This window comes from Mytilus edulis, chromosome 1, assembly GCF_963676685.1.
Source record: "Mytilus edulis chromosome 1, xbMytEdul2.2, whole genome shotgun sequence".
In the NCBI taxonomy this organism is placed as follows: Eukaryota; Metazoa; Mollusca; class Bivalvia; order Mytilida; family Mytilidae; genus Mytilus; species Mytilus edulis.
This window is the reverse complement of record NC_092344.1, coordinates 54,614,177-54,639,613: the sequence shown is the minus strand read 5'-3', so window position 1 is coordinate 54,639,613 and position 25,437 is coordinate 54,614,177. Positions and strand designations below refer to the sequence as shown.

Below are 25,437 nucleotides of genomic sequence, written 5' to 3'. Positions count from 1 at the left end.
AATCCAAAATAGTATAAGAAAGTTATTAAAATTTTAAAAACTTTAACCACAGAGTGAATGTGTTGTTTCCTGGCAGAAAATCTAAGTCCATTTAAAAGTAAAATACGAAAAAAATGGAATTTTATTTTTACAAAATTTACTTTTGGATACTATGTTATGATCATAAACAAGCTTCTGTCCAAGTTTGGTAGAAATCCAGTATAGTTTGAGAAAGTTATTAAAATTTCAAAAACTTTAACCACAGAGTGAATATTTGTGGACGCTGCCGCCGCCGACACCGACGGAATGTAGGAACGCTGTCTCACTTTTTCGACGAAAGTCGAAAGGCTCGACAAAAAAAAAAGAAAAAAAGATAGAGAGTTCACATCAATAGATTTAAACAATTCACCAGTTTCATGCAAATTGGTTAGTGCGCTTTTGAGTTATTGTACAACATGTGGACAACGAACAGACAAATCTAGTAAAAAGTTTGTGGTAGCAAGCCTTATCTATTTAACATCACTAGTTTGTGATATAATGGTAATTGTGTATAATTCAATATAATTGAGAAACTTTAGAGAGTATTTGTTAGGTCTACAGAAGGTGTAAATAAAATTCTATACAAGTGTTATGCATTTGAGAATAAAAGCAACTTGAGTATGTCTAAACTTAAAAAAACTAAAATCTACTTTAAAAAAAGATATATATCTTTTTTTTTCAATGAATATAGGTATGGTATTGAAACAATTAAATTCTATTAATTAAAAAAATCAACCCTGGACCTTACATTATATTGATTTATTTTCAAGTTTGTGTTTTGTTGTTGTTATATTATCTTCTTCCTTAAATCTTATAACAAACATTCAATAAGAAAATTTAGCAAACTGTTGACACCATATTAATAAGCTATCATTGTATAATTAGGAGACTATATGTCTACATAAATAGAAATAAAACTAGAGGCTCTAAAGAGCCTGTGTCGCTCACCTTGGTCTATGTGAATATTAAACAAAGGAAGCAGATGGATTCATGACAAAATTGTGTTTTGGTGATGGTGATGTGTTTGTACATCTTACTTTACTAAACAGTCTTGCTGCTTACAATTATCTCTATCTATAATGAACTTTGCCCAGTAGTTATAGTGGAAAATGTTAATAAAAATTTACAAATTTTATGAAAATTGTATCTTACTTTGCTGAACATTATTGCTGTTTACAGTTTATCTCTATCTATAATAATATTCAAGATAATAACCAAAAACAGCAAAATTTCCTTAAAATTACCAATTCAGGGGCAGCAACCCAACAACGGATTATCCGATTCATCTGAAAATTTCAGGGCAGATAGATCTTGACCTGATAAACAATTCTAACCCATGTCAGATTTCTTTAAATGCTTTGGTTTTTGAGTTATAAACCAAAAACTGCATTTTACTCCTATGTTCTATTTTTAGCTGTGGCCATCTTGATTTGATGCCCCGGTCACCGGACACATTTTTTAAACAAGATATCCCAAAGATGATTGTGGCCAAGTTTGGATTAATTTGGCCCAGTATTTTCAGAGGAGAAGATTTTTGTAAAAGATAACTAAGATTTACGAAAAATGGTTAAAAATTGACTATAAAGGGCAATAACTCCTAAAGGGGTCAACTGACCATTTCGGTCATTGAATTATTTGTAAATCTTACTTTGCTGAACATTATTGCTGTTTACAGTTTATCTCTATCTATAATAATATTCAAGATATTAACCAAAAACAGCAAAATTTCCTTAAAATTACCACTTCAGGGGCAGCAACCCAACAACAGGTTGTCTGATTCATCTGAAAGTTTCAGGGCAGATAGATCTTGACCAGATAAACAATTTTACCCAATGTCAGATTCGCTCGAAATGCTTTGGTTTTTGAGTTGTAAGCCAAAAACTGCATTTTACCCCTATGTTCTATTTTTAGCCAAGGCGGCCATCTTGGTTGGTTAGCCGGGTCACCAGACAGATTTTTTAAACTAGATACCCCAGATGATTGTGGCAAAGTTTGGTTCAATTTGGCCCAGTAGTTTAAGAGGAGAAGATTTTTGTAAAAGTTAACTACGACGACGGACGACGGACGCAAAGTGATGGGAAAAGCTCACTTGGACCTTCGGGCCAGGTGAGCTAAAAATGTAATAACACATGCTATAAATACTCATTACAATATTCCCATCATGCATCTTACCCTTCGATGATCATCCAATTCTTTTTTACCCAAAGTTTTCACATCCACCTTTAATCGCCACAGCAAATAGAATGTTATACATATTATACAAGGAAGGATGTAATAGGTAATATTAAATTGTTTACTGATTTCTTTCTTGGTTTAATTTTTATAATGCAACATCAACTTGAGAAAAATTTGCCAAATCCACATTTTACTAAATTTGCTATTAACTATTTCATTTTCAAAGCCTTTTCAGACCAAGATAACATCAGCAACTTTTTGTTCAGCGATGCTGTTATATTCCATAGCAGTATATTATTCATCAGCATTAACAGATAATACATGCCAAATGCCAATCTGCAAAAACCCCACTCTAGAATTATTTGATGAGTATTATAACTGTGATGAAATAATGAAGACTATTAAAAATGTTCTGCTCCTCAGGTAGAAATTATGAATTTGGATATGTTTAGCCTAATTAATTTGCCAAACCTCTAGTGTAGTACATCATTTTAAACAATAAATACTGAAATTATTAACAATGTTTTGGAAAATCTATTATACATTTTTAATTGCTAGATTATGGTGGCCAAGTGGTCTAATTAGTTCTACTACTGTTATCAATAGCTAAGTCAACACTGAAGTTGTGAGTTTGAACCCACTTTGTGCAGGTGCATTGGACTCCAACCTCAATTGACTAGGAATGTCAGTTGTCCCATCAAAGGTTTTTTTTATCATGTAAACGAATAAGTATGTCTGAAGTACTCATTGTGAAAAATAAAAAAAAACCAACATATTGTTAATAGTCTTCATGAACTAGCTTCATGAACATCTTCAAAGCAAATACCTAAACTAATAAAAATTAGCAAAAGTAAGTTTAATACTGAAGACAGCAGGAAAATTAACCATTGAGCAATAATTCAGCAAGACTTCAGAAATCAGATCAATTTCCATATTTTATAAAAAAAAAATAACAACAAGACATTTAGAGAGAAAGTTTGACAAATGTCCTATGACTAAAACTAGCTGAATTACTATTATATGAAATATTTGTTTATTACAATGTAATGTACCTTATCTCCATCACATATTTGTTTATTACAATGTAATGTACCTTATCTCCATAATATTTGGTTATTACAATGTAATGTACCTTATCTCCATAATATTTGTTTATTACAAAGTAATGTAACTTATCTCCATAATATTTGTTTATTACAAAGTAATGTAACTTATCTCCATAATAGTTGTTTATTACAATGTAACGTACCTTATCTCCATAATATTTGTTTATTACAATGTAATGTACTTTATCTCCATAATATTTGTTTATTACAATGTAATGTACCTTATCTCCATAATATTTGTTTATTACAATGTAATGTACCTTATCTCCATATTATTTGTTTATTACAATGTAATGTACCTTATCTCCATAATATTTGTTTATTACAATGTAATGTACCTTATCTCCATAATATTTGTTTATTACAATGTAATGTACCTTATCTCCATATTATTTGTTTATTACAATGTAATGTACCTTATCTCCATAATATTTGTTTATTACAATGTAATGTACCTTATCTCCATAATATTTGTTTATTACAATGTAATGTACCTTATCTCCATAATATTTGTTTATTACAATGTAATGTACCTTATCTCCATAATCATTATCTACTGTCATCATCTCTCTTAATGTCTGTAATACTTTAATACATAACTTTTCTTCTTTTTCTTCTAAAAGACATTTGGTATGTCCAATCAGCCTGTAAAATGTTATTGGTACATGTACCACAAAATATGTATTACAGAACAATGGCTTTGAAAATGAAGGTATACTTCTTATTTTGAATTTTTTTGAATTCTGTTTTCTATTATTGTTAAAAAAAAGATACAACATAATGGCAATTGAGATAGAATAAAGAATGCACACTTTGTCATGTTAAGCACTCATATTTAAAATACCCAGTTCACACTTTGCTGTTTTAATCCAGGTTCAAATCTAATTGATTAAATTGGGTTAATTTTAGGTAGTGTTAACATCTTAACCTGGGGCTAACTTCATTTGAAATCACAGGAGCCACATCTTGGGCTAAACACCAGATTCAGGAACAAAGTTTGTAAACTGTATATTGTAAGAATTAAAGGCCAAAGTCAAGGTTAGTATAATGCTTCTGCATACAAATTGTTTTCAATTTAAGTGCTACATCATAACGGTAAGCGTGACATCACCAAATTCAGACTTGATTTTTTTTGGTGGTATTAAGCATTGTGTGTAAGTTTCATAATATTCGGTTGAAGCAAATGTGTGTAAGTTTCATAATATTCGGTTGAAGCAAACTTAAGTAAGGGTAAGGAAATGAAAAATTCAGCAATGAAACAGGCATTACTCTAGAACGGTTAAAGTGAAGCCACCAAAATTCAAACATAACATTTAGTTGAGGCAAACTAAAGTTAGAGAACAACCAGATAATCCCCAGGGTGCAGCTTGATACGACCGCAGAGGTCGAACCCTGAACAGTTGGGACAAGTATGGACACAACATTCAAGCTTGATACCGCTCTGAATTTGGAATGTGATTAAATAGTTGACAAAAAATAGGTTTCTGACACAGAATGAATGCGGTCTAAGAACTAAAAAATTTAAATTGGACACTTACCTATTATGGTCCAATATCCAAAATCTAAATACATGGTTAGATTCAACATATCAAAGAACCACAAGAATTCATTTTTTGATGAAATCAAACAAAGTTTAATTTTGGACCCTTTTGACCTTAATGTAGACCAATTTGAAAACGGGACCAAAAATTAAGAATCTAAATACACGGTTTGATTAAGCATATCAAAGAACACCAAGTTTAAATTTTTGATGAAATCAAACAAAGTTTAATTTTGGGACCCTTTTGGCCCCTAATTCCTAAACTGTTAGGACCAAAACTCCCAAAATCAATCCCAACCTTCCTATTGTGCTCATTAACCTTGTGTTTAAATTTCATAGATTTCTATTTACTCATACTAAAGTTATTGTGTGAAAACCAAGAAAAATGCTTATTAGTGCCCATTTTTGGCCCCCAATTCCTAAACTGTTGAGATCAAAACCCCCAAAATCTATCCCAAGCTTCCTTAAGTGGTTATAAACCTTGTGTTAAATTTTTTTATTGATTTCTTTTCACTTATACTAAAGTTATTATCTGGAAATCATCTGTCTTCGGACGACAATGATGATGTAGACAATGACGACGCGACACCAATATATAACCAGAACATTTTTGATTTTTGCGGTTGTATAAAAAGCAACTTTCAAACCTACTGACAGTTGAACAAGGGTAAAACTTAATGCCCACTTTTCTACTTCTGGGGCAAAAATACATCTTGTATTGTAAATATTACCGAGATATAAATCCTCCTATTTCACATTTTGTACCAGCTGGAAATAAGTGTTCTGGAAAATGAAGGACATCAACAAGCACAGACAACTCTGCTTGCACCAGAGGACGAAGACGATCTTCTAGAAGCTCTTCTATTTCCTGAAAAATAGTTATACTATCAATAAATTAAAAAATCACAAGTTAATAGATTGCTGGTTGCTTAACATCTAGCTGCAAAAATAAGATGCATATTAATGAGTAGATACATATAAGATGAGAGATCATTATCTGAAGTCTGATAAAAGATTGTTTCTAGAGAACTGAATTATCATACACTTTGTATGCATTTAGAACTTGTTGAAATGCATATGAATATTAAAAACAAGAAATGAGCTGACAAATTGACAGCAAACCAGGTAAAAGTCATCAAAAGTGATTTATCAGTTTTATTATATTTATAATGCCTAAAGATGAATACATATATACATGTATATATAACAAGAGTGTACACGCTCAAATGTCTAACCTGACTTATTGACATTATTCTACAAGTCGACAAGATCAAAGTTTAACAACAGATATTACAAAAACTTAAAATTATCAAGAAACAAAGAACTAGAGGCTCCTAAGAGCCTGTGTCACTCACCTTGGTCTATGTGTATACATGTATTAAACAAAGGACACAGATGGATTTATGACAAAATTGTATTTTGATGATGGTGATGTGTTTGTAGATCTTACTTTACTGAACATTCTTGCTACTTGCAATTTTCTTTATCTATAATAAACTTGGCCCTTTAGTTACACAGAGGAAAACATTTTGTAAACATTTACAAAAATTTATAAAATTAATGAAAATTGTTAATAAATGACTATAAAGGGCAATAACTCTTTGATGGGGCCAACTGACCACTTAGGTCATGTTGACTTATTTGTAGATTTTACTTTGCTGAACATTATGGCTGTTGAAAGTTTATCTCTATCAATACTAACTCGAATAATTCAAGCCCTTTGCGTGTCCGATTTTCTCCCACACGAGGGCTTGAACTCCTTATGATCATTGGCCGCGTCGCCTGCTCTCTGTGAAAGAGAGCCAATCAGCGGCGATCAGGATATGAGTCTGCGCAACTCTCTTGAAATTGTCTTACCAAACACGTGTGTTCAATTAACACAAATCCGATAATAATTAATTAACATCAATTAACATCAGTTTACATCATTTATCATCAATTAACATCCGGAACTCCTCCTTCTTTAGCTGCCAATTTAAATCAAAATTCCCATATTGCAAAGCGGTGTGAATTTTCCGGTTGACGGTCTTGATCGAGGAAGACGTTCAGGCGTTAATGTAGCCTTCGTAGATCAGCGGAATATAACGACTGAATTATTCGGGTTATATCAATACTAATATTCAAGATAATAACCAAAATCAGCAAAATTTCTTTAAAATTACCAATTGTGGGGCAGCAACCCAACAACATATTGTCCAATTCATCTTAAAATTTCAGAGCAGATAAATATTGACTAGATAAACAATTTAACCCTTTTCAGATTTGCTCTAAATGCTTTGGTTTCAAAGTAATAAGCCAAGATCTACATTTTACCCCTATGTTCTATTTTTAGCCATGGTGGCCATCTTGGTTGATTGGCCAGGTCACCAGACACATTTTTAAAACTAGATACTCCAATGATGATTGTGGCTAAGTTTGTTAAAATTTGGTCTAGTAGTTTCAGAGGAGAAGATTTTTGTAAAAGACTACAAAATTAAAGAAAATTGGTAAAAAATGACTATAAAGGGCAATAACTCCTTAAGGGGTCAACTGACCATTTTGATCATGTTGACTTATTTGTAGATCTTACTTTGCTGAACATTATTGCTGTTCACAGTTTATCTCTATCTATAATAGTATTCAAGATAACCAGATAGATCTTGACCTGATAAACAATTTTACCCCATGTCAGATTTGCTCTAAATGCTTTGGTTTCAGAGTTATAAGCCAAATTCTACATTTTACCCCTATGTTCTATTTTTAGCCATGGCGGTCATCTTGGTTGGTTGGCCGGGTCACCAGACACATTTTTTAAACTTGATACTCCAATGATGATTATGGCTAAGATTGGTAAAATTTGGCCTAGTAGTTTCAGAGGAGAAGATTTTTGTAAAAGTTAACAGACGATGCCGGACAACGATGACGACGACGACGACGGACGACGGACGCAAAGTGATGAGAAAAGCTCACTTTGCCCTTTGGGCCAGGTGAGCTAAAAAGTGTCAATTTAAACCCTGCTAGACAGACATGCATCCATTCCAATAATTTCATACACTAAATATAGTTGATCTTCTGCATTAAGTATATGAATCACAATAAACTGACCAAATCACACAAACTAATTACAATATTGATATAAGGAGGAACCAAAAAGTAACATTGACTAATGAACCATGATGATGAGATCAAGGTCAGATGAAACCAGCCAGACAGACATGTAAACCTTACAATCATTCAATACACCAAATATAGCCTACCATGTACATGAGAAAGAGATGTAAACAGAACATTTTACCTGGATAACTTATCCACGAAATGAGTCAGGTAATTATAAACCCTAGCTGATTGACATATACACCTCATAAGGATCTCATATACCAGAAAGATCTATTGTTATACTTATCATAAGTGAGAAATTGACTTGACAAAAACCTACATATATTTATTCAGCAGTTATTGAACCATGAAAATGAGATCAACGCAAATGACAGAAGGCATATTTATACAAGTTTTAAAACATCCAGGTCTTCTACCTTCTTAAAATAAATTGCTTCACTGAGCGCAGCTGGATACGACCACAGAGGTCCAAGCCTGAACAGGGGCAAATATGGACACAATATTAGCACTTGATACAGGTCTGAATTTTGATTGTAATTAAATATTTGGCACATAATAGATTTCTGACACAGAAAAACTGTAGTCAAAGAACTTGAAATTGGTTATATGATTTGAATTTATATCCAATTTTTTGCTTTTGTGCAATACACTATGCTGTTGCAAATTGAACCTACTTTTTTTTTACCAAAAATTATAATATTTGAAGAAACCTTCTTTTTAATTTCTGAAATCTGAAATCAGAAAAAAATGTCCCCTCCCACAATTTCTTATCCCCCCTCCTTTTTCCTTATTTTCCCCAAAAAATTATTTTCCTCAAGATATGGTCATAATCTCAATACAAATTTCTAATGGAGTTTGCAACCATAATTACTCATTTAAATACATTGTTCTTTAAATGTGATTGAATTACCTCCCTTACACTGATTTAAAATTGTCTTAATTATCCATTAAACAGGAATCCCTTGTTTTCCCCCCTTTTTAGTCCCCAATTCCTAAATGGTTTGAGCCATAACCCCCCAAAGTCAATCCTAACCATCCCTTTGTGGTATGGAAACTTGTGTTATAATTTCAGAGAGATTCATACACTTAAACACTAGTTATTGTCTGGAAACTATTAAAATGCTAATATGGACCCCTTTTTTGGCCCTAAACTGTTGGGACCATAACCCCAAAATCGATCCCAATCTTATTTTGAGGTTATAAACCTTAAGTATAAATTTCATGGATTTCTATTTACTTATACTAAAGTTATTGTCCAGAAACCAACTGTCTTTGGATGACGTGGAAAACGACGACGACATGATACCAATATACGACTGCAAAATTTTTGCAGTCATAAATAAACTATATTTTACAGCATGCATAAATAGCAACATCTTTGCTAGCCAAGGGTTACAATCCAGTCCCTACCTCTCCACCCTCGTCAGATTAAGATACAATTTTTTAATTCAAGTTTTATGTTCAAGTGTAATCATAGTAAATGTCAATAAACAATTGCCAAGTGCTGATTGTGCTACAAATCTTTACCCCCAAATCATAGGAAGATATCCAGTGACTATTTTAAAGTTTTTCATCAACTGATTGAAGTTCCAAGGTATGCTTCTAGCACATATGTTGCAATGTCAACATATATATTTTGGGTTCCTGCTTTATGAAATTTGTAGACACTAGAGTGGATGCAACCTTTTTTACCCCTCCACATTGCTGCCATTGGCCAACAATGAGGAAGTCAGAATAAGCTTGACTTTTGACTTCCAGTAGATGGTGCTGCATTGTAATCACAAATGTTAGCTTAATCTGCCAAAGGAGAAGAGGATTGGGTAAGATAGTAAGCCTTGCCTAGTAAAGATGAAATAGCAACTTATTTACTGAATTCTAAATCATTGTTTGTAAAGTGCAAATTGACTAAATGAAAAGTTGTATAAAGGAGTTAAAATTCAGTTGAACATTTTCTTTCAGTGCAGGTTAATTAGGAACTGATTTATTTTGCCCAAAAAGACATTATCTATAGTTTTTTTTACAGAAAACACACAAACGATAAATTACATTACAGTCAATAGATGTCTTTATATAACTGAATTACATCACTTCTGTTCTATTAATGTATTAGGTGCAACTCAATTGGTTATCAATTTGCACTTTTCATACAATGTCTATATATATATAGGAACAAAACTTAAAGAAAATTGTTAGCTTTTAAAATGTAATAAACAAATAATGGACTTCCCTTATTTATCTACATCAGAATACATAAAATAGACATCTCTGTGTAAAAAAGCTATCTAATATGACATAGTGATAGATTATGTGAATTAGTTCTGAAAAATTATAAATAAACCAAATAAGGTATAAGGACAACCACTATATTGTGCAACAGAACTTGTAAATACTATTCAAATGTTAAACATTTACACTGATAACTCAGCTGAAAACAATAAAATCACAAAATGTAAACATCAGACCTGTCAACTTGAATTTTCAATTGTAGCCAAGAACAAATGCCAGCAGTTCCAAATGTGTCCCTTTTATTTCTTATTGTTATTTCAAATGAAATGCAATGTTTATATTATGGACTTCTGCCATACTGACATGCTGATCAATTTTGTTATTTAAATTCTCTATCTATCTTTTATAGTTTTAGATAATAGGCAAAAATGTCAAAAAAGTTGGTAAACATGGTAAAAATTGAAAATTCTTTCAATCAAGAGTCAACTGACATTTTTGGTTGTATTGACCTATTCGAATATCTTGTCTTGCTAATAATTTTCACCTAATTATGAAAACTTCTTTGATAGTTACATGAAGTCAATATCAAGGAGACATACTTATATAGGGGCAAATACCTCTCTCTGAAACTAAACCTAATCAAAGAAGCAATCAAATAAGGTCTGGGGCATGTGAGCCTCCTTTAAATCATCAAAATATAAAATAATGTTGACTGTTCTTGAATTGATACAGTGAACATACTTGAGCAAGGAAATCAGGTCAAGCCCATTACACAAACCAGGTGTAAATACAATTGTGTAGCACATATTATAGGCCTTAATGTATAGTCAAAGAAACAGGTCTTAAAATAAGTTGACTATGAAGCTTGAAAATAAGATAAAGTAACATTGACTATTCATCATGAACAACCCTATACACAATTTATCAGGACCTCAGAAAGACAGTGGTTTAAGTAATCTATAGTGATCACTAACTCTGAGGTTGTGAGTTCCAAACATGCACTTAGTGAGTTGTGTTGGACTCCCAATATTTTTTGCTTCAGGTTGTGATTCACATACTCTTGCTTCCTCTACCAATAAAAGCAGTTTGTTCTAATATAGCCAAGGTTATCAAAAGTGGCACTAAAACCATCAAACAAACAAACAAACATTGTGTTATCCTATTCCTTATTGAAAGTATTTAAAAGGATGAGATACATGTATTGCTGTTATCAACAAACTTAATGCCAATAGGAAAGTAATCGAAGTCTTTACTGGCACGCCTATGTAAAATGCAAAACAAATATAAATCAAAAACTAAAAACTGATTGTGTTAAAAAGTTGTAAATTGGAATAGTGGTAAGGGTGCCAAGATGGTATAATAAAGACTGACTTTTGTTAAAGATGCAATGGTCTGTGACAAGTTAATGGAAAGCAGATGATGACTGGGGATGTGGACAAGTTGACAGGTCTGCTTTGTAACACACAATACCTGAATAACCTCTTCAACCTCCTCCTCTGGTAGGCAACTAATACCCTAATATAAATAAATGCTATTTTTGTACGTTTCCTTATCAACATAACTATATGAAAGCATAGCTCTTTGTTAGTGACATTCTAAAGTTTCATGCATTTAAGCTTTTGATGACACCTGAGTTGTAAGTAAAGTAGACCAAGCAGTTCCCTTTTCTCCTTTAAAACATTTCTAAAAATCATGTAAAACAAATAATAAACACTCATTTTGAGAGCATTGCAGTAAAATGTACACTAACAAAAGCCTGATTTTAACTCTATATCAATAAATGTCAAATCCATCAAAATCATGCTTCTCATTTAAGTAATGATCCATGTTATCCTTTTAAAATTTGAAATCAATCTCTCATTATGTACCTTAGTTATCACCAGGAAAAAAACCCAAAAAACAAACACCTAATTTTTAAGATAATTAAATAGCAATTAATAAACAAATTCAAATCTGGAGGAATAACATATTTCCAAAAATTATTTCGTTAAAGAAATGTGTTTCTTTGACATAAAACTTAAACTTAAACCCAGCTTTATAGTAAACCTAATTGGTATTTCAATGCTCGATCTGTGCAAAACAGCAATGCAGTGGCAAGCAATTTAACTTAATATTTTGTAGAAACTTTCTTATGAAATCAATCTGCATTATCTTTTTACCATTCCTAGCCAATCATACAAAATTTATGTATATTGAAGATATCATTTGCATTAACAATTAACAGGCTATTATTTCGACTTGCAATTATTTTCAATTATGGAATTTGCATAATTTCTTGTTTTTTTGATATTTTTAATAAATCCATGTTTATTCTGTACTTTAACGTTCTGTGCTGCGCACAACACTTTCTTTTACAAAGAAGATAGTACATTGTATAGAAAGTGTTATGAACCACTCAAAACATTATAATAGCAAATAAACATGGAATTTATTAGAAATTTCAAGCACAAGAAATTAAGAAAATTCCATAATTAAAAATAATAATTCCAAAAAAGTTCAAATAATAGCCTGTTAATTAAAACTATATAGATATTATATATGAAGCAGCACACCTCAACCATACAAGAAAGTAAAGTTTGTACTGAAGGTTTTACCTGTAAACCTTCAATAATGTTTCTGTAATCTCTCGATACTGAAGCAACCGACTCTCGTTTATTTGATCGTACAGACATCCATTGTTTGGCCTGTTTTGCCACAATCTGTGCTTTCTCAAACATAATGCTAACTTGGCTGTCTAAATCTACTGGAATTGCAATCCCTCTAGTCTTTGCTGAAAAAGAGTTCTCCCCTTTTTTATTACTTATCTAAGACTAATATAACCAGATGCTCCGCAGGGCGCAGCTTTATACGACCGCAGAGTTCGAACCCTGAACAGTTGGGGCAAGTATGGACACAACATTCAAGCTTGATACAGCTCTGAATTTGGATTGTGATTAAATAGTTGACACAACATAGGTTACTAATTTGTAAATAAGTATGGTGTTCATTATCACTGAACTAGTATATATTTGTTTAGGGGCCAGTTGAAGGACTCCTCCTCATTGTGTGGGAATTTCTCGCTACATTGAAGACCTGTTGGTGACCTTCTGCTGTTGTTTTTTTTTTCTATGATCGGGTTGTTGTCTCTTTGGCACATTCCCCATTTCCATTCTCAATTTTATTCTGACACAGAATGAATGTGGTCTAAGAACTTAAACTTAAAAACTTAAAAATTTTAAATTGGACATTTACCTATTATGGTCCAATATCCAAAATTTAAATACATGGTATATTCGGCATATCAAAGAACCCTAAGAATTCAATTTTTGATGAAATCAAATGAAGTTCAATTTTGGACCCTTAAGACCTCAATGTGGACCAATTTGATAACTGGGCCCAAATATCAAAAATCTGAATACATGGTTAGATTCAGCATATATCAAAGAACCCCATACATTCAATTTTTGTTGATATCAAACAAAGTTAAATTTTGGACCCTGATTTGGACCAACTTGAAAACTGGCCCAATAATCAAAATTCTTGATACATGTTTAGGTTACGGTTTTTTAATTTGTTGGTTTACAGATTTTCTCCATGAAAAAGTCGGGTCAGTTGGTCGGGAAAAAATAGAAAAAAAATATCTTTCAAGACAGAAAAATATACAAAATAAATATATATTTCACCTTTCTAATAATATGTTTGTAATGCTATTTTGTCATCATTTCTTAAATTTTAGTTCGATGAAATATTGTTGCTCAGCTGTCATAAAATTGCATTACATTGTCGAATAATTTCCCGTAAAAAGGGGGGTGCCCGGACAAAGACGAAAATAAATCGTCATTTCACAAAAAAAACAGATTTGCGTAGCTCTTAATCAATTCCAGTAAACTTGGTGAATAATGATCTTCAAGCACGAAAACTGATAAAGAAAAGATGTGAAACGTCGTACGGAAATAAGTTTCAACACAGGTGTCAAAAATGTAATAGAATCGTCTTCTGGAAAAACGAGAATATCGAGTTAATCTGTTGTCATGCATTCCCTTTTTTTTTTTATTCAAATGGACGATGTTTTTTTTTTTTTTTATCTATGAAACAAGAAAATTTTAAATGATTTGTTAATATTCAGTACTTTAATTAACTAGATGTCTTCAACTTCCACCTGTCCACATTAGGCAAGTCTATTTCTATGAGAAGATGCATCTCACGGACTGATGACAAATAGGAAAAAAACAAACTTATTGTGTAATTAATTTTAAACACAGGTTTCGTTCCGCAAAATTATTTGCGCAAACAACATTTCAAGGTCAGTTATAATTGATTTGTCTATTTTTAGAAACGTAAACAGGAAGTTTTATTTTTTCACAACAGAAAGTGTTATCAATTTTGTTAGTGATTAATGCACTTCGTTTCATAAAAAAAGAATATTTTAATTATTTTTCAGGGATAATGCATTTGTTAGGGTTGGCGGGAATAAAAAAGCATGAAGTCAATTTTATTTTAATTCTGGAAATCGGCAAAATCGGGTCGGCGGATTCATAAACCAACAAATTAAAAAATCCTTGCCTTAGATTTAGCATATCAAAGAAACCTGAGGATTCAATTTTTGTTGAAATCAAACAAAGTTTAATTTTGGACCCCGATTTGGACTAACTTGAAAACTGGGCCCATAATCAAAAATCTAAGTACATGTTTAGATTCAGCATATCAAAGAACCCAAAGAATTCATTTTTTGTTGAAATCAAACAAAGTTAAATTTTGGACCCCGATTTGGACTAACTTGAAAACTGGGCCCATAATCAAAAATCTAAGTACATGTTTAGATTCAGCATATCAAAGAACCCAAAGAATTCATTTTTTGTTGAAATCTAACTAAGTTTAATTTGGACCCTGATTTGGACCAACTTGAAAACTGGGCCCATAATCAAAAATCTAAGTACATGTTTAGATTCAGCATATCAAAGAACCCCAATTATTCTATTTTTGATGAAATCATCCAAAGTTAAATTTTGGACCCTTTGGGACCCTAATTCCTAAACTGTTGGGACCAAAACTCCTAAAATCGATCCCAACCTTCATTTTATGGTCATAAACCTTGTGTATAAATTTCATAGTTTTCTATTTACTTGTTCTAAAGTTATGGTGCGAAAAACCAAGAATAATGCTTATTTGGGTCCCTTTTTGGCCCCTAATTCCTAAACTGTTGGGAATAAAACTCCAGAATCAATCCCAACCTTCCTTTTGTGTTCATAAACCTTGTGTTTAAATTTCATAGATTTCTATTTACTTATACTAAAGTAATTGTGGGAAAACCAAGAAAAATGCTTATTTGGGCCCTTTTTTGGCCCCTTATTCCTAAACTGTTAGGACGAAAACTTCCAAAATCAATTTCAACCTTCCTTTTGTGGTCATAAACCTTGTGTTAAAATTTCATAGATTTCTATTTATTTAAACTAAAGTTATTGTGCGAAAGCCAATGTGTCTTCCGACGACGACGACAACGATGACGACGCCAACGTCATACCAATATACGACCGCAAATATAAAAAGCACACAAAGTGGTTTTATACAGATAACTGATGATACATCTAACCTTATCTCCATTTTGTTTTCACGACTGATTCTCATTTTGTAAAATTGAAGACTGACATACCAATGGGGGAAATTATGACACAAAATGAAAATTAAGTGACGTGATCATGGATTTATTTTTTATTTTTACTTAACATAGATAGTATATGACCTGTAAGTATTACTGTCTTAAACAGATTCAAACACAAATGGTTATTTGAAATGATCATCTGAACTTATTCAATGTATTAACTGGTATTACAAACCTATATCTGCCAAAGTCTTTATACACGTTTCAACATGGTACTTTTGAGATCCACTTAACCAAGGGCAGTCAGACACTCTGAAAGCTCCTTGTAACAGCTTGACAAAGACTGGCTGCCGGGCCTACAACATAGTTATTCATAAATTAACCATGTGTTTACACAAAACATTCCAAAATATGATATTATAATAGTAATACAATATGCTATATGGTACTGCTCATTTGACGTATGATAAGGATTAAGTAACTCATTAAAACTTTTGAAATTGTTACTTCTTCTGGTAACATTGCAAAACATGAAAGAAAGAAAAAGTTAGATCAAGCAAATCTTTAAAACATTCACAATTTTTTCTGGGAAACACCAATTTCCGAGCATTAGGGCAGGGGTTTGAGCAATTGCTAACATGTTTAATCCATCACATTTTATAAAGGCATATTTCAAGTCAAGAGACTGTTATTCAGTGGTTGTCATTGGTTGAGATCGCTAACCCTGTTATTTTCCATATAATTTCTAATTTCAAGTGGAATAACTCCTGCAAAAATAGTTATGCAGTCTCATGACCTTGCTGATACATATATACCTTTTGAAATAAATTTCCTCCTTTTTATATCTTCTGTATGGGTTTTGCTCATTGTTGAAGACTGGTTAGTGTCCTATAGTTGACTATATATTTGGCAGTCATACAAAATCTCCTTAATCACAGTTAAAATAGATAAATTACCTGTAAAGCAGTTGTCTGATCAGAGAAAGGTGAACTGAAGAATGTGTATATAACATTCATAACAGTTTCTGTAACATAATTCTCTAAGGCGATATCAGCATGTTTACGATCTGTAGTAGCTGTTGATACCTAGAAACAAAATAAAGACAATCTGGTTATTGTCTCACAGATAGATTTCCATTATTATCATAAAAAGTAATAAAACTTGTCAAAAATTATTTAATATGAGTGCACACATTGAAATGTCTGAATTTGTAGATGAAAGCTTAAGTCTTATACAGTTATCACACAAACTAAACATTATCAATGATCCATGAACATGATGTCAAGGTTTGATGTATATATATATATCTGCAAAGCAGACATCAACACCTATTTCTTGGCCCAATTTACTTTAAAGGTCTCAACTACATAAAGGTATATCAAACTATCCTGAACTCTAAACCATACCCAAACGGGTCCCAAACCCATTCTTAAGCCTTATATTAACCATAACTATGACATCCCCATGAATTCTAAAGAACAGGGACCCTTAACCAAAACCTTAAACTTAAACAAAAACTTAACTTTAACCTAGAACATCCCCTTATCTTACCATAACCATAAAGAAACACAATTTCTAAAGTATAGAGACCCCATAGTATTTTAAAAACAGATTAAATCATGTATATTTATAGATTATGTGAACTTGGGGCACATTACTGTGACATCAATATATATTATGCATGATGGCAAGGATTTTTCCTATTGATCACCCCTTGCCCTCTAATTCAGTCTGTCTTCCACAGTAGCACATAATCAAATAAGTAACTGTTGTACACAAAGAAATGGCTGCTACGTTATACAAGCAAAATTTTGTTATGAAAATCTTAAATATCAGATAACAATATTTGCAGTAAGAATATCAACAGCAGGTATAAAGTTTCTTATGCTTGCTCAAAACCATGCAACAGTTTTTTCAGGCTTATAAAACTTGCTGTTTTCATGATTGATGTGCTAAAGGAAGCAAATGACTTCTGATTAGATGATTTTAATTGAAATTTAAAGATCAAAGATTTAACTACAGGTATCACATAAACTTTACATTATCAATAATTCATGAAATTAGGTCAATGTCAGATGAACCATGTCAGATTAACATGTACACCTAATAATAATTTCATACATTTACATAAACTTAATCTAGTGCCTATAGTAACTGAGAATTTTAAGACCTAACCATGAAAATTAATGATGACCAATGATCTATGAAAATAAGGTCAAGGTCAGCAGCACAGCTTAGTCTTTTGATATTGATGCCTTGGTAAAAGCTTAAAATTTAAGAGAGAAATTAAAAGTATCATTTACTGTACGTATAAATTAAACTGTATTCTACTCACCCTTCCCATATCCTCCAAGAAGTTCTGAAACAAGTTCCACATATGTGGACTGGTATAAATCTCCTTCATCTCAACCTCTGTGTCAATGTAACAGTGATTTAGGAAGTTAATGTATGCTGCTTTCACCTGCAATCATTATAGAAACATTTACAAAATTAACAAAATTAATGAGTTCAATATGTGAAACATGAAGTTTTACATCTTTAAAAAAATAAGAGGCTCTCAAGAGCCTGAATCGCTCACCTGTTATTTTTTTGCTTAAATCTTTCATCAATGATTATTTTTGCTTTTCAATATATATTAATGGGTGGCTTAAAAATGCCATTTACATGTTCATTGTATCTGTCATATTTAAACAACTTGTGTAAATTTGTCCTTAAAGGGCAATAACTTCTTAAGGGACAATTTTGGTAAATAAACTTTATTGTAGATCTTACATTGCTGAACATTTTTGCTGTTTGGGTCATCCATAATTGTCAACCATTTTCCAAAGTGTACAAAACGTACACTTGGGGGGAGGGGGTTGAAAAATCAACATTTTTACTGTACGCTTTTTTTTTAATTTCCGGAATTTATATTGTTTCCGTAGGGAAATAAAATTGAGAATGGAAATGGGGAATGTGCCAAAGAGACAACAACCCGACCATAGAAAAAAACAACAGCAGAAGGTCACCAACAGGTCTTCAATGTAGCGAGAAATTCCCGCACCCGGAGGCGTCCTTCAGCCGGCCCCTAAAAGATTTATAAAATCGAGAATTGCCGCTTGGGTGTGTTTCTCTTCTTTTTTCTTCTTTATTATTTTCACTTGATGATATTGATTTCGATATCATAATTCTACTCAATCGGGATTGAACGATTAAAAGATCAAATCATATGAAAACTAAATCTTTCAAAAATGTGAACTAGTAAAATTATTTAAACACAAAAGTTTGCAAGCATTTCTCAGTACCCCGGATTGTCAATTTCACCTGCTTTATTATAGATCGTTATCGTTATTGTTCTGGTCTGTTTTAATAAAAAAAACAAGAGGCTGTCACAACGACAGCAAACCAGATTTATTAATATTTATTTGTGTCCTGGCAATATCACAAGAACCATTACTGATGAATGGTGAAAGTGAAAATCGTCAATATCAAATTTGACCTCCATTTTGTCATCAGTATCAACATCTTAAAATTTGAAAAGCTTAGATTGAATGGTTCATGAGTAAATGGAACAACGTGAATGGAAACGCCATTTCACAATCTTTCAAGAACCATAACTCCTGAACGGTAAAAGTCAAAATCGTCATTATTGAACTTGACCTCTAATTTGCCATCAGTAACAACATATAAAAATTTCAAAAGCTTTGGTTGAATGGTTCATGAGAAAATGCACGGACACGACTGGAAACACAATTTTTCAATCTTTCAAGAACCATAACTCCTGAACGGTAAAAGTCAAAATTGTCATTATTGAACTTGACCTCTATTTTGTCATCAGTAACAACATATTAAAATTTGGGAAGCTTTGGTAAAACAGTTCATGCGTAAATGCACGAACACGACTGGAAACACCATTTTTCAATCTTTCAAGAACCATAACTCCTGAACGGTAAAAGTCAAAATCGCCATTATTGGACTTGATCTCCATTTTGTCATCAGAAACAACATATTAAAATTTGGAAAGCTTAGGTAGAACAGTTCATGCGTAAATGCACGGACACGACTGGATACTCCATTTTTCAATCTTTCAAGAACCATAACTCCTGAACGGTAAAAGTCAAAATCGCCATTATTGGACTTGATCTCCATTTTGTCATCAGAAACAACATATTAAAATTTGGAAAGCTTAGGTAGAACAGTTCATGCGTAAATGCAGGGACACGACTGGAAACTCCATTTTTCAATCTTTCAAGAACCATAACTCCTGAACGGTAAAAGTCAAAATCGCTATTATTGAACTTGACCTTCATTTAGTTGTCAGTAACAACATATTAAAATTTTAAAAGCTTTGGTTGAACGGTTCATGAGTTAATGCACGGACAACATTTGATTCAGACCGCCCGACTGCCCGACAGCCGTACATCCCCAAATCAATAACCGACATTTTTGTCACAAAAATCCGGTTAAAAATGATGGAAACACTAAGTTCTTTGAATGTTTTGATTTTGAAAGGATGCCATTTTGTGAAAAGATTTTCAACTGGTCTTTCGATTAATTTCCTTGTAATGCATTCCAGAATAGTAAACCAGTAAACCGGAAGTAAACTTATTCTTCTTAGTATAAGCCTCCTTTAATTAGGAGCACCCACATATGAAGTTTAACCTTAACTTAAAAAATATCCAATATATGTACACGTTACAGTATATATACATCAACGTTAATAGTGTCATGAATGGCATATTTACAGGGACCTTTTAAATAGAAATACAGGCGGGAAATTTAAAAACTCAAAATGTTTTTAAACATTACACTTTTATTGATTGCTGTCTTGAGCTCTGATTCCATAAACAACTATCAGTCCATACTTTACCAATGCAATATAACCATGCATTTCCCTTCCTTTGATTCTTAGCATAATTTATGTGCCCTTTTGTTAATCTTTTGCATGCTCTAGGTGCCCTTTTTTATTGGAGTTACCATTCCCACTGTGTGATAGGGGAAACACTAATCTTTGTACTCTTTATTCTGACAAAACACAAGCATCACAGATAGATGTCATCAAATAAAACAGTCAGATATGTTTTAGTTTTTTTTCAATGCAAATTTCTATATCAGACTAAAATATAATAGACAGGATCTTCTTTTTATTAAGAATGACTGATTCTTCTCTTGAAATCTGAAAATGGTTGATGTACACTTTTTGAGGGAGGGTGGGGGGTCTGAAAAAGTGTACGTTTTGTACACTTTGGAAAATGGTTGACAATTATGGATGACCCCTTACAGTTTATCTTTTTCTTCAATAATATTCCAGATAATAACCAAAAACTGCAAAATTTCCTTATAATAACCAATTTAGACAATGGCAGCAACCCAGTTGGGTTGTTCAGTATGACTGAAAATTTCAGGGCTGATAGATTTTGACCTTTGAACATTTTAACCACATGTCAGATTTGCTCTAAATGATCAGTTTTTGAGATATAGGGTGCAATCAACAGTTTTTTTCTATGACGTCATGTTTTGAGGGACCATGCATATGTGACCCTTACTGGTGGACTGATTAATAAAGATACTTGTATAAAACTAGATATCACTGGAATCAGAATGTTCTCTAGTTTATAATGAAATAAAAATAATGTGTACTTTTAATATATTATAAAAATTTCATCCAATGAACATGGGGGAAAAAAGGTATAATTTTAACATAAAAAACTTGAAATCAGGTCAAGTGCACACCCATGAAGACATGATCCATGCACATTTTTCATAATCAAAACTGTATGAATTTTGTAGGTTTTTACCTGGCCTTTCAAAAAAATCTTGTTTCAGGGTACGGTTTCCTGCTCCGAAAAGAGCTACAGTGGCTGCAAATAAGTTTTCAATTTTCACTGCTAAAAAAACAGACTGTTTACAGTGTTGTCTCCCCTCGAAATATGTTTATTTAATATAATTTTTAAAATTATTTCAATCATTCAACCTGTTTTAATTGAAAGCTAATTAACTAATTTTTACAATCAAATACAAAAAACATGATACTTTTTCACCAAGTAAGTAAATAAACAGGGGTTTTCCTCCATGGTTATTTTTAGACGGGGAATAACCCCTAGTTTTTAGTACGAAACTGTTTATAGCACCCTTAAGGCAAAACTTTGTATGCGACAAATTAAAATTTCTCAGCTTTTCTGAATCTGTACACTATACCGATTAAAATGATGTCTTACTTTAAGGATTGTGACCACAAATAGTGAAACTACAGCTCTTTTTTTATGTCGCGTAGTAATGGCATTTTGGCCAGTGGCAAACAGTTTAACTGGCAAATTCCAAACATTTCCTCTATCCCTTTTTCATCAGTTTTACAAAGAAAATAAATCATAAAACAGGGTTTCTTTTGAATAAATAGAATAAAAACTATGAAATAAGCATGAATAAAGGTACTTAAAGCATATTTTGTACCTAGTATTATATGAACTAAGATAAGGCTGAGTTGAGAAAAATATTGAAATGGTGTTTTTCTTAGGAATGGCACTTGTACCTTTTTGACTATAAAAAGTACCAAATATACAATATAATGAATAAACATGTATGTTACTCTCATCAGTAATAAAGGTCAAAGTAGAAAAAATCTACACTTTTCATGTGCAACTTTTAGTTTCAAATATATGAGAGATTGAATAAAAATATCATGATGTCGCAAAAAGACGAAAAACTTCAATATTCGCACAGAGTCTGGTTTTCTTATTTCTGGTTGCTATGTACAAATCTGTAATATTTGCATTAAATGTACCAAACTGATGCTTTTAAATCAATGTATACATGTCATATAATATTTTTCAAAATAATTTTACTACATTTGCTACCACATTTCTTTGCTTAAACATCATTATATTTTATGTTTGTCCCTTTAAGGGTGCAATCAACAGTTTTTTTCTATGACGTCATGTTTTGAGGGACCATGCATATGTGACCCTTACTGGTGGACTGATTAATAAAGATACTTGTATAAAACTAGATATCACTGGAATCAGAATGTTCTCTAGTTTATAATGAAATAAAAATAATGTGTACTTTTAATATATTATAAAAATTTCATCCAATGAACATGGGGGAAAAAAGGTATAATTTTAACATAAAAAACTTGAAATCAGGTCAAGTGCACACCCATGAAGACATGATCCATGCACATTTTTCATAATCAAAACTGTATGAATTTTGTAGGTTTTTACCTGGCCTTTCAAAAAAATCTTGTTTCAGGGTACGGTTTCCTGCTCCGAAAAGAGCTACAGTGGCTGCAAATAAGTTTTCAATTTTCACTGCTAAAAAAACAGACTGTTTACAGTGTTGTCTCCCCTCGAAATATGTTTATTTAATATAATTTTTAAAATTATTTCAATCATTCAACCTGTTTTAATTGAAAGCTAATTAACTAATTTTTACAATCAAATACAAAAAACATGATACTTTTTCACCAAGTAAGTAAATAAACAGGGGTTTTCCTCCATGGTTATTTTTAGACGGGGAATAACCCCTAGTTTTTAGTACGAAACTGTTTATAGCACCCATAAGCCAAAAAATGCATTTGACCCCTATGTTCTATTTTTAGCCATGGCGGCCATGTTTGTTGATGGGTAAAAAAATTAGATACAATACATAAACAAGATTCCTAAATGTACATTCTTTAAAGTTAAGATGTATTAGGCACAATAGTTTCAGGAGAAGATTTTTTAATGTAAGATTGTTGATAACAAATTGTGTAAAATTGTCTTTAAAGGGCAATATCTCCTTAAGGGGATAATTGACAATTAAGGTCATATTATCTGTTTTGTAGATCTTACTTTGTTGAACATTATTGCTACTTATAGTTTATATCTATCTATAATAATATTCAAGATAATAACAAATAAAATGCTTCGCTGAGAGCAGCCTGATACGACTGCAGTGGTCGAACCCTGAACAGTTGGTGCAAGTTTGGACACAATATTCAAGCTTGATACTGTCTGAATTTAGATTGTGATCAAATTTTTATATAACATAGGTTTCCACACAAAATGAATGTGGTGAAAGATCTTAAAAATTTGAAATGGGTTGAAATATTTCTATTTATTTTCCACAGAAGATTTCTTGCTATTGCACAATACTGTGCAATATCAGATTTCTTGCTTTGGTGAAATAGAAGATTTCTTGTAATTATCCAATAATGTGCAATTGATTTGAGGATTTCTTGCATATGCACAATACTGTGCTATAGTAGTGCAATACAAAAATGTACTATGCAACTGAAGATTTCCTGCTATTGCTCAATACTTTATATAATAATGTACACATCATTTTTGATGTGTATCTCCTGCTATATCAGTAATTTTTCCTTTAATATACAAATAAGAACTATAAATCAATGGAAAATGGAAAATTTTAAGATAAAAAAAAATTATGATTTTTTTTTTACACCCCCCCCCCCCCCCTCAAAAAAAAAACCCAACCAACAAAGTAATTGTCTGGAAACTAGAAAAATGCTTGTTTCTTGGACCCTAATTCCTGAATGCTAATTACCCCAAAATGCAATCCCATCTTTCCCTTTGTGTTGTGATGCTTTGCATTACAATTTTAGAGAGATTCATACCCTTAAACACAAGTTATTGCCTGGAAACTAAAAAAAATGCTTGTTGTTTGCCCCTTTTTGGCCCCTAATTCCTGAACAATGGGGCAATTACCCCCAAACTCAATCCCAGCCTTCCTTTAATAATATGGAACCTTGTGGTACAATTTCAGAAAGATCAATACACTAACAAACAAGTTTAATAAATAATTGTCTGGAAACTAGAAACATTCTTATTTTGACCCCTTTAAGGCCCCTAATTCCTAAACTGTTGGACAAATAACCCCCAAAATCAATCCCAACCTGCCTTTAGTAGTTATAAACCTTGTGTTAATATTTCATTGATTTCTATTTACATATACTAAAGTTATTATCCGAAAACCATCTGTCTAAGGACGATGACGACAACGTGATCAACATGGTGATACCAATATATAACAATTTTTTTTACATTTTTGTGGTTGTATAAAAACTGCAAAATTTCCTTAAAACTAACAATTTAGTGGCAGAAAGCCAACAATGGGTGTTCGAATCGTCTGAAAATCTCAGAGCTGATAGATCTTGACCAATTGAACAATCTTACTCCATGTTAGATTTGCTCTAAAATCTTTAGTTTTTGAGATATAAGCCCTCTATGTTCTATTTTTAGCCATGGTAGCCATGTATGTCGATTGATAAAAAAATTCAGATACAATTAAAATGTCAATTGTTCTTGAACAATTGAGAGGTCTTTCCTTTTATAATGTAAAATATATGTTCAAATAGACGTAGAATGTATTGAAAAGCTTTAAAACACACTGAAAATCCTTTAAATAAGGTCAAAAACACATAATTCGCTATATGGGACATGACCTTGACCTTTGACCTTTTGACCTTTGTCAAGGGCATTAGTCCCCAATGTCATTGCTGAAGACCCCATGGGTCTAGGACCTTTGGTTATATAGTAAAAGCTGATTTTGTCTTTTCAGAAACCTAAAACAGGGGTTATGCCCCTTATAAAAAGGTCAAATCTCTTCGGTCAAAATGTAACAAAGTTGCGCCTTAATGACCCAAACATTTTCCACTATTCAAAACTTCTGTAAGTATAATGGTTTCTGAGATTATCCCATAACAAGGTGTTGGGTCAAAG

General features: G+C 32.1%; 1 protein-coding gene across 27 annotated transcripts in view; it reads right to left on the bottom strand.

Annotated features, from left to right (window-relative positions):
* LOC139514078 (inositol 1,4,5-trisphosphate-gated calcium channel ITPR1-like) overlaps positions 1-25,437 on the bottom strand; it is a 269,729-nt gene that overhangs the window by 64,393 nt on the left and 179,899 nt on the right. For 11 of the 27 annotated variants that reach the window (XM_071302875.1, XM_071303014.1, XM_071302868.1 and 8 more), the window contains 7 exons: positions 18,075-18,200; positions 16,696-16,824; positions 15,975-16,095; positions 12,756-12,931; positions 5,571-5,707; positions 3,833-3,944; positions 2,191-2,238 (listed from right to left, as the gene is read on the bottom strand). In XM_071302875.1, coding sequence (XP_071158976.1) covers positions 2,191-2,238; positions 3,833-3,944; positions 5,571-5,707; positions 12,756-12,931; positions 15,975-16,095; positions 16,696-16,824; positions 18,075-18,200 — 849 coding nt within the window. Of the gene's footprint in view, positions 1-2,190; positions 2,239-3,832; positions 3,945-5,570; positions 5,708-11,631; positions 11,677-12,755; positions 12,932-15,974; positions 16,096-16,695; positions 16,825-18,074; positions 18,201-25,437 lie in introns of all 27 variants that reach the window. The other 16 variants (XM_071303025.1, XM_071303033.1, XM_071302930.1 and 13 more) reach the window with 3 other exon arrangements.